This window comes from Opisthocomus hoazin, chromosome 11 (assembly GCF_030867145.1).
Source record: "Opisthocomus hoazin isolate bOpiHoa1 chromosome 11, bOpiHoa1.hap1, whole genome shotgun sequence".
NCBI classification, from domain to species: domain Eukaryota; kingdom Metazoa; phylum Chordata; class Aves; order Opisthocomiformes; family Opisthocomidae; genus Opisthocomus; species Opisthocomus hoazin.
In genome coordinates, this window is record NC_134424.1 from 16,725,759 (window position 1) to 16,735,818 (window position 10,060).

The 10,060-nt window shown below is 62.7% G+C and overlaps 1 protein-coding gene across 1 annotated transcript in view; it reads left to right on the forward strand.

Moving 5' to 3' along the window:
• Nucleotides 1-9,028, forward strand: part of TEX264 (testis expressed 264, ER-phagy receptor) — a 42,932-nt gene extending 33,904 nt beyond the window's left edge. The window contains exon 6 of the mRNA XM_075432992.1: nucleotides 7,376-9,028. Coding sequence (XP_075289107.1) covers nucleotides 7,376-7,689 — 314 coding nt within the window. The 3' untranslated portion in view covers nucleotides 7,690-9,028. The remainder of the gene's footprint in view (nucleotides 1-7,375) is intronic.
• The last annotated feature ends 1,032 nt before the right edge of the window (nucleotides 9,029-10,060 follow it).

Below are 10,060 nucleotides of genomic sequence, written 5' to 3' on the forward strand. Positions count from 1 at the left end.
ACACATGCCCGCCTGGCCCCCAGCCACTGAGTCTCAGCACACCGCTTCCCCTCACCCCAGGCTGAGATAGGGTCTCATCCCTAAGGTGTCACACGTTGTGCCTCGGGGAGCACCCAGCACCCCTGCGGCGTTGGGGTGAGGGCCAAGCTGCCGCCGAGCCACCAACCCACTGTTGTCAGAGCAGAGCTGGGTCTTGCAGCTTTTGGTTGCAGCTGGGCTTGTTTTTCTCCTTGTCATATACATCTTCCTTGATCTCATCTTCATCTGTTACATATTGGGTTTGTGAAGAGCTTAAATACCAGGTTGCTGTAGCTGGTGGTGGAGTTGCCCGATAGCATCTGCTCAGCGAGATCTGTTGGAGCCTGGATGTATTCATACAGGAAGGGACCACAATGGCTGTAGGCGCAGAACAGCAGTGCTATAGTAACCCAAAATGCTAGTTGCCGTCGCCGGCCCACGTGCTCACATGTCTGCGAGATGCGGGAGCCGGCTAGCCGAGCGTTCCTGGCGCTGGACGGCGTGGTGAGGGCAGCCGGCCCCTCCTGCCCCGCTGGTCGCCCAGGCTTGTGTAACGGGCGTGAAAAAACCAGGACGGCTCTCCTCGCCTCCCGGGGAGTTTGGTCATTTGTTTTAACACATCTTCGGGTTTGGACTGCTTTAATTCTTAATCGCGTGCAGCGTAAAAACAAGCCTGGGAATTGCTGTCTGGGAGCTCTGTCCATTTAGTGCTGCAACAGAAAGTCTAATTGGAGTGGTTTCCCAGCGCTTCGAGGCCCTGTGTTTTCACGGCGCTCGCTCGGCTCTTTGTGTTTTGGTCTGCCTCCCGTCCGGGCGGCTGCTTTGGGCCCCGGCCCGGGCTGGCCAAACGCGCCCCGCAGATCGCTCCCGCTGGCACCTTCCTACAGTTGCGCAGTGGTTTCAGAGAGGGATGGCAGGGCCCACGTGAGCAGAAGCTGCTTCGGGTCGGTGGCTTCAGCAGCTGTGTGTGCTCCTTCCTGCGCCGCTCAATGGGTGCGTGGTCCCGCGGCGCAGCCCGGGGGGGCTCGGTGCAGCCGCTGCCCTGCGTCCCGGCTGTCTTGGTGCTTTGCCTGGGACACCACTGCCAGCGCGCCCGCGGTGGGGGTCCCTTGTCCTGCTGGAAGAAGGACTGGCAAGGTTTTTCCAACTTTAGACAGCAAATGATGCTGGACATTCTCATGTGAGAGACCCCTGCCCCAGGCCAGGCTCCCCGGCAGCAGCTCTTGGCAGCTCCTCCACCAGCCCTCCCCTCCCAGTCGCACAGATGAGCTTTTGTAGGTGCAGTCTGATGCAGTGTCATCTGCTGAGTCTGCACAAAACCAGCTTAAAATAATAATAGCTGTGAGAGGTTGGCCTTGCCTCTACGACTAATGAGTTGAGCTTGGATGTTGCACTGTGATCGCAATCACTGCTGGGCGTGGCAGCAGAACCAGGTCTGGTGGGGCTTCACATCCTTGCTCCAGCTGTTGGAGGGGGCTGAGGACATGGCAAACCTTTGGGCTGCTTGTGCTGCTCCTGCCTGAGGATCTCGGAGGTCCCCATGATGTCCTGCATCCCTGTAATGTAACAGTGCCCTGGGCCAGCACAACTGCTGTCACATGGGGAGGGTGGCATCATCCTTGTCCTGCTGCGGCTGGGCTGTTCATGCCAGGGATTTGGTTTGCTGCCGCATCTGCAGCGGTTGAGTGACCCTCGGGCTGCCTCTGGCTCAGCAAGCCGGGAGGCGAGGTGGGAGGCAGCAGCGGGCCTCCTCGGGCTCTGTGTCTCGCTGCTGAAGTCCTGCGTGGGTTTTCTGAGCCTCGGTGCAAGAGAAGATCTTGCTGGAGGGGGCAGCCAGCAGATAGCTGCTCTGCCCAGCCGCTCTGCCCGGCTGCTGGAGATGCCTTGAAGGAGATGCCTTGAAGAGGACAGCTTATGGACTGAGACTGGTTCTCCCTTCCCAAGTATTTTCTGTGCTAGGATCTGTGCAACCATCTCCAAGTTGGAGGTAAAGAAAGCCACAATCTCTTTTCTCGTCCTTTATTACTCCCTGCTTCCTTGGGGAGCCGCTCAAGGGAGACATCTTCAACAGGCATGATGGTCATAAGATCTTCGTGACCCTGCAGATCCAGGGTTGTCTGTGACAACTTTCGAGCTTTCCTCTGCTGGCTGGAGGGTGGGTGCAGCAAAGTCCCCGTCTGCTTTTCAGTGCTGTCCCCCATCAACCCCGATTGCATGGATTTGGGTTATTTCGTGATCCACGTCAGCTCTGCCAGTGTTTCAAGCGGTCCTGCCCTGACAGAGGCTCAGGCAGCGCTGGGATGCCCTGGGGAGGGTGGGAGAGGGTGGTGATCCCTGCTGATGGCACTCAGCCTCTCTGGCTGTGCCAGAGCAGTGCAAATGCGGGGCCCTGGCACCCTGCTGCCTCGCAGGGCAAGGGGGTGGACTGGGGGAGGTGCTGAGTCCCCTTTCCTCCCCCTGAGGCAGCTGAGGGTGCTCTACCCGCGGCAGCCTCCGGCTCTCGCTCCTGATGTTGCAGCAGATGAAGCCCACTCTTCCACCCCTCTCACAAAATACTGAAATAACAGCACTGAGCGTGCCATTTCAGAGCGAGCGTCATATTTAGTAATGCTTTGTGTGGACGCAGCACCTTTCGGTCATGACTCATGAAACCCCCACCAGCAGCTGTATTACTCTTTCCTTGAATTCAAGACTTCAGGAGTTCCCAGCGGCAGGCGCTGCCAGTTCCCTTGCTTTGGCAGGGGTTGGACCGAATGATCCACAGAGGTCCCTTCCAGCCCCTATGGTTCTGTGATTCTCCTTGCCCATCGGTCTGGCTGGTGCCAGGCGGAACCGAGCGACTTGGATTTGCAAAGACAGCTTGGAATTGTTTTCTTGAGCCTCCTGACCTTGGACAGCATCTCTCCATTTAGGCTGTCGTCTGCTGTCCTCCTTGCTCCTGAGCTCTCACCGCGAGGTGCTGTGTGCCTGCAGCTCTGAGCAAAGCCGATGGCCGTAAAGGCTGCAGGACGTGGTCCGGGGTCTCTGCTTGCTGCTGCCGCTCTGTGAGGAGGGCAGGGAGCTGGCAGCTCCACTGGGGACGGACAAACTCGACATGCAAGGAAGGGGCCGGGGGCTGTGGCTGCCTCCTCGCTAATTCCATCCCTTCTTCGCTGTCATCAGGGTCATCGGAAAGACAGGAAGCATTTTTGGAAGGCGGCTGATGGGTCTCCAGGGGGCCAGTGTCAATCACGATTAGCTGTTTTGTACTTAATTATTTTCCAGGGCTTTGGCATCAGCGCGGTGCTCAGCAGGCCCTCGCTCCCGGCTCGCTCTCAGCAGCGTGCTCTCCGACGTGACCCCGTTGCGGCGTGTGGAAGGTGAAAGCAGACAAAAGCAGCCTCTCGACACGGGCTTGCTGGCGTGAACGCAGATGGGTTTTTAAGTGCGTGGCTCTGCCCAGAGCCTCAGGTGCTCATTTTCCTGGAGCTGAGTCTGTCCGGCAGCATCCGGGTGCATCACCCGCTGAGCCCCAGTGCCACGGGAGGGCACCTTCCCTGATGTGCTCTGCCTCATCCCCGCTTGCTGCCGTCCTTCGAAGCGCCCTGCCTGTTCTGCCTGCCTGTACGTCCCAAGGGGCTCAGCAGGCAGCCCCTGCCGTGCCGTCCTGCTGGCCTGCCTGCCCCAGCCCCTCTCCTGACGGCTTCGGCAAGCGCGGAGGAGCTGTTGCCCTCCTGGCAGCGTGTTGATCTGTTGTTCAGCAGCAGAGGCGATGAATCTTTGATTGAACAGGGGGAAAGAGAGGGTCTGGGTGCACCGAGAGGGGAGTGACTCTCAGGCATCATTGTCTTGCTGGAGCAATGCAGGAGGGGAGACAGTCCTGCTTCCCGGGGGGATTTGGGGATGCCGGTACCCAGGGTGGCACAGGCCTGAGCTGCCGGGGGGGGCTGACTCGCTGCTGGGCTCATGAGCAGCGTGGGACGAGTGGTTCCTGTTGCACCCATCCCTGGCTGGTGTCTCAGTGGTGGCTGCTTGGCTTCCCTTATTGTTAGGTGGCCCTGGTGTGTGAGGGGCTCCTCAACACCCTGGCGGGGCTTCACTCCAGGCTGTGCCTTTTTCCCAAGTTAAAACTTCCCGGGTTCCACGCTCCTGCTGAGTGAACGTGCAGTGGGATGGCTGCACTGTCCCTGGGGGAGCAGAGCGGAGAGGGGAGCGTTTCTGCAGGACGGCCGGCACCTCGCTGCGTGCCGGAGGGAAAAGCCACGCTGGATCCGGGTGCTGGACCAGCTGCCGGTGCAGGGACCAGCCTTGGGAAGTGGGATGCAGGGGGTGGGCAGCGGCTCGCTGCAGGGCTGCACAAGGTGCCCCGGGCAGTATGGAGAAGGGAGTGCGAGGGCTGCCAGAAACCTCCATGCCCGTGAGATGGGAGCTGAACCCCTGCTCGCCCGCAAGTCCCCTTCCAGCACGGCTTTGGTTGCCCTCTTGGAGCCCTGCCGGGCCTCTCGGGGCTGTGCTGGGACAGCTGGGGATTCCTGCTGTGCCCCCCTGCCAGGGCTGACCCCGCACCGTCCCCAGCAGCAGCGGCACCGTCCCTCGGCCCTGCCCGCCCTGGCCATCCGTCCCCGGGCAGGCTGGGTGGCCGCGCTGGAGCCAGCCTGGTCCTGCGCAGAGGAGAGCGAGGCTGCTGAAATGGGCAAAATTGCCAGCTGAGGCTGCTCAAACATGATGGGAAGCGACAGAGCAGTGAAAAAGTGCCTGGCTGAAAGGAAACAGGACTCGATTGATGGTCGCCCTTGGAGCGAGGGAGAGGGAGGCAGCTGCCAGGGGTGGGGACAGCGGTGCTTTCCCGCGGTGGCAGCTCGGAGCAGCGCGTGGATCGGCTTCATCCCCATCTTCCCCTTCCTGAGCTGCTGCTCTTCTCCTCCAGAGCTGCTTTGCTTTGTGGCGTGGGGTTACGTGACAGCTTTGCAGCCAAAACAGCCCCCAGGGTGACACCAGAGGGGTGCTGCGCTGGCAGGGCACGGCTTGGGGGGGTTGAGGCCGCTCTTGCCCCAGGTTTCAGAGGGATGCGACCTGACGATGAATGACGTGAGCTGTGATGAAGCCATGGTGGGAAAGTGTCCATGTCACCTCAGACCACCAATTTGGCCAGACTGGATTTTTTTTTCACTTTAGAGACCTTGCAAACCTTTAGTTGGCATCAAGGCTTGGGGTCGGGACACTCCTCTCCGTCCCCTGCGGCTCTCCATCTTCCTGGAGGCTCCCCGCTGACCCACTGCCCTGCCGTGGTTGTGCCAGGCGGGACGGCACCTCCCGGCTTGCTGCCGCCTGCTCGGTCGCTGCCGTCCCCTTTGCCGAGCACCTTGCTGGCAGCATGCAGAACATCCTTTTTAACTTAGAGTAAATGTAGTTTCCGTGTCGAGGAGCTCCCTGATGCTGCAGCAGAGGCGATACGCGTTGGCAGGCAATGGTTTTTCTTTTCATGGGGGTCACCAGGCACTGCTTGGGTGGGCAGCCCGGGGCTCGGCCTGTGCCAGCTGCCGAAGGGGTTGGGTGCCATGGCCGAGGTGAGAGGCTGGAGGCTCAGGCTCCGCTCCGGGCGCCGGCTGGGCGGGATGCAGCCGATACGCCATCTGGGTGGGATGAAGCAGCAGGTACTCAGCGTCTGTGGGTCTTTCCCGACTGCTCCTCATCCAGCTGCCGCTGCTCGGTCCTCTCCAAACAGCCCTCACTCTGCCGGCAGGACCATGGGATGATGCCACTCAGAAGGCAGAGGACTGCCATTTACAAGCAGTTCTTCTGGCAGCTGCCCAGGCTGGGAAGAAAAACAGCAAAAAAAGGGACTTGAGGGTGTTTGAAAGGAAAGTTCCTCCAGGAGATGAGTGGCTGCTGCGCAGCTGGAGGAGGGCAAGCAGCCCAGCCCTGGGCACCGCGGCTGCAGGAGCCCGGCGAGGCTGGAGGTGCCTGCGGGAGCCCAGGGCAGCCCGGTGCCGGTGGCTGGGGACGGAGCCGCGCTGACAGGAGCCAGCCTGGAGGAGAGGGCTCTCCTCTCCCTCCTGCGAGCCCCTCCACGCTTGTCACCGAGCTCTTTGCCAATTCCTGGCCCCGCTGGCGGCAAGCTGCGGTCCTCTGCCGGTGCAGCTGCCGAGCGGGGCCCCTCCTGGTTTCCCCCCTGGTGCGGGGCCTGATCCTCGGCCAGGGCATCCGGCCCGGTGTGGACGGACCCCCGGGAGCAGAGGGGCCGGGAAGCGGCCGAGCCTGGCACGTGCTGCCTGCTGATGCGGGGCGGGTGGGAGCACAGCGGAGCGGGAAGGGCTGCGGTGGAGGAGCCTGCCCAGTGCTTGCTGCTGCTGTCATAATTGGCAGCATGGATCTGCGATGTTGTAATCAATGACGTGGATCTGTGATGTCATCATTAACCACGTGGATCTGTGATGTCATAATTAACAGTGATTAATGTTTTACAGGAGGGTTTTGTCTCCCGGCTGGTTGCTCTGGCAACAGCATCGAGCTGCTGGTCTCAATCTGACACGCTCGTCTCGTTGTCGACTCCTTAATTGTGTTGTCGACTGAGCTAATGAGGCAGGGATCCGAGGAGGGGGCGTTGGGCCGAGGGGTCCACCCGGGCAGGCAGGGGCAGCCCCTGGGGGGGCTCTGTGGTGTGGACTGGCAGCCGGCTGACGTGGAGAACTGCCGAGCGAGCTGGGAAGGCTCCCCCCGTCCCCTGTGCCCCCGAGTCCCGTCTGCCACTGCCCTGCCTGCCCTCGCACTGCTGCCGGAGCCGGCGGTGGTGGAGGAGCCAGGCAGGAGCGGGAGCAGGTTATAGGGGATGCTGAAGGCAGCTCTGGATGCCCTGGCGTGAAGCTGGACGTACACCCGCCTCTGACAGCGGCACATCCGAGGACCTGCCCACCTGCCACCTTCCCCTCGGGTGCTCAGGCAATGCTGCAGCTCCCCATCACCCTGGTGGCACAGCATCCCACTCCTCGCCTCGTTCCTGGTGCCATGCTGGGGGCAGGGTTGTCCGCCAGCTCCCAGGCCGGGCATCCTCCCTAAGGAAGGGCTTGCCAAGTCCTCGGTGTGTGCATGGAGAGCAGCAGTGGGGTCTGGGCACGGCCAGGAGGTCAGGGCACGGCTGGGAAGCCAAGGGTTGTTTGTGCCAGCTTGGGCGTGCCCTGATTACAGGGAGCTGCTCAAGTCGAGCTCGTCCTTGTCTTGGCCCAGTCACTTCTCAAAGACACTGGAGGTGACTAGAGGTAGGAGCTGGTCTGCGCTGTGATCTGACGTCTCTTTCTAGTGGCTTTGAAGGCTGTGGCACCCCATCCCCATCGCCTCCTTCCCGCAACATTCACTGCTTCCCCTTCTCTTTCCATCCCAGGGGCCGACACGATGAGTGAGACGAGCTCCATCAGCATTGAGGCCACAACTGACAGCAGGGACACCTCGGTGGCCACCTCCATCCTGCTGCCCTTCCCAGCCGGCCGTGGCCGGGAGGAGGCAGACAACCGCAGCGAGCACAGCTACAGCGAGTCGGGAGCCAGCGGCTCCTCCTTCGAGGAGCTGGACCTGGAGGTCACTGGGGACGGGGAGGGAGCCCCAGGCCTGCTGCCCGACGTGGGCTACGCGGGCAACCAGGAGGTCACAGACAAGTGGACCAAGGAGCCCATTGCTGCCGAGAGAGGAGAAGAGTGAAGCGGAGACCTGGCTGCCTCACCTCCCGCCGGGGTCTGAGTTGCTGGGAACCGGTCACCTTTCCCACCTCTTTCCTCTCCAGCCAAGAGATTTCAGTCGCTGATCCCCACCGGGACACGCTCTCCCTCACTGCAGAAAGGGTGTTGGACCATTGTGGGGACACTGGGAGGCGGGTGGGGGTCTCCAGCAGCGCGGGGTAGGTGCAGGCTGGGGCGGGCAGCGAAATGCATTTGCCGTTTGTGTGTCTCTAGATGCGTCGCAGGTTCCTCGCAGGCGTCTCGGGGGGGGTGGTGGTGGATGGCAGAGGTGTCCCCCCTCGTCTCTGCCGGTGCCCCTCTCAGCCACAGCTTCTCTCTGCCGCACCGCCGCCTGTTTTCTAGCACCAAAGAGCCATGAGTAGGGTCGGTTGGGTTTGTTCCTCTCTTCTCTTCCCCTTGCTGAAAAATGGAAACATCCCATGTCAAGCTGGTCCTCCCGACACTGCCGCGGGCGCTTCTGGGGTCTGTAATAAAGTGGATGCTTTTCCTCGCTGCTGGCCGGCGGCATCGCTCACTGCCTCTTGGCCCATCGCGCCGTCCTGCCCCGAGGCGAGGAGCGGGCTGCGGGTGGAGGCTGACGGTGAGCTGCCCCCCGCACCCCCCAACCGAGGGCTCTGCATCCCCCTGCTCGCGTTTGCTCCCTGCCCAGGCAACCCAGCGGGGCCGCGGGCACCGTCCCCAGCTGCTGCAGCCTGCGGGGGGGAGCGGGGAAGGGTCGCGGCCACCGAGGCGAGCTGCGCTGGGCTGGAGGGAGGCGGCATCCCCGCTCCTCTTGGGAACCTGCTGGAAGTGAAACCAGTAAAGCCAGGTGGCTGGGCTGCTGGTGGGCTGTGGCAGGCCCAGCGGCGGGGGGACCAGCCTGCCTGCGCAGTGCCACCCTGACGTCTCACCTGCCCGGCCCTGCAGCTGTGGGTTGCGGGCGGGACGGGCTGCCCATGCTGGTCCCAGTCCCCTGTCCCCTAGCTGGGGACGAGGGACCAGCCTGGGCATTGCCGCCACGGTGCCCCCGGGGCAATGCTGGGGGCCAGAGCACCTGGCTGGCAGAGCCCAGCCGCTGCCCTGCCCTGGTGCCCCTGGTGCCCCCGGCAGCCCAGGGCTTGTACCCCTGTGGTCAGACGTGGTGGTCCAAAGGGGTGCTTGGGGTGGGGGGACAAGGGGCAGGGGAGGCCTGGCTGTCCCTCCGAGGTGAGGACGTGTCCTCTCTGGCTTGGAAAGGTCATGATTAGTCCTCAGCCAGTGATTGACATGAGATTGTTCATAAATATTTTGTGCTCTGAGTGATAAAATATTAAACTCCTCCAGCCCACATGGAAAAATATTGCTCTTCCCGGTGTTTATCTTTGTTGCTGGTTATTACAAAACTGCCAAGCCCCCTGAAATATTTATGCCTGGCTGAGGCTCTGGGGGGGCTGGAGCCAGGCAGCAGATCCTAACGCTGCTTGTACCCTAAGCCCACCGAAGATGGGGCCTTTGCCATCATCCTTCTGCCGTCAGCAGCACCGAGCAGCAGCCGGGAGCGTGCAGCCCGTGCCGGGGCGCATGAGGCCGGGGGGAGCAGGACCCCGGCGGTGCACCCTTCGGCATGGCTCGTCTCCAGCGCTCCCCGCTCTCCATGCCCCCTGGCAAGCAGTGGTGAGGACCCCCAGCACGGTCTGGGGTCTTGGTGCCATGGGGCCCCAGGGGGGACCTTGCCACGGAGGTCCTGGGTTATCCCCCCCGAATCAGTACTGCGGGGGGGGACATGGCAGAGTGGGTCTGACCCTTGCTGCAGCGCCCTAACCCACAGCCCGCAGCGGGGAAACCGAGGCACGGGGGTTACTGGTGGTGGTGGCCCAGAGGCACCCCTGGCCCCTGCCCATCCCTGCGGGTCCTGTGTCGTACCCTGTCCCGTTCTTGTCCCCGAGTGACAGAGCTCTCGGGGACAGCTGGGCTGGCAGCGCAGGACGGATGGGGACACGGCGCTGTGGGATCCTGGGCAGCCAAACAGCTCTGGGAAGAGTTTGGGCAAGTGGTGGAGACCTGGGACACGAGCTCCAGCCACCGCCTCTGTCTTCGGATGGTCCAAAGCCCTCCCCCAGCTTGGTGCTCGGGCCGACGGGGCTGCATGGGGTGCAGGGGGTCAGCGGGGTGATTCTGGGCCCTTGGGTGCACCCCAAAGGCTTGGGGAGTGGGGGGGCAGACTGGGCGTGGGGGGAACGGCCCAAGGGGCACCAGGTTGCGGCTGCGGAGCTGGAGCTGGGACTGGGACCCCTCTCGCTGGGCTGGGACCGAGCTGGGGGCCCTGGGGCCGGGCGGGCAGGCGCTGAGCCGTGTCCTGCCGGGGTCTGCCAGGG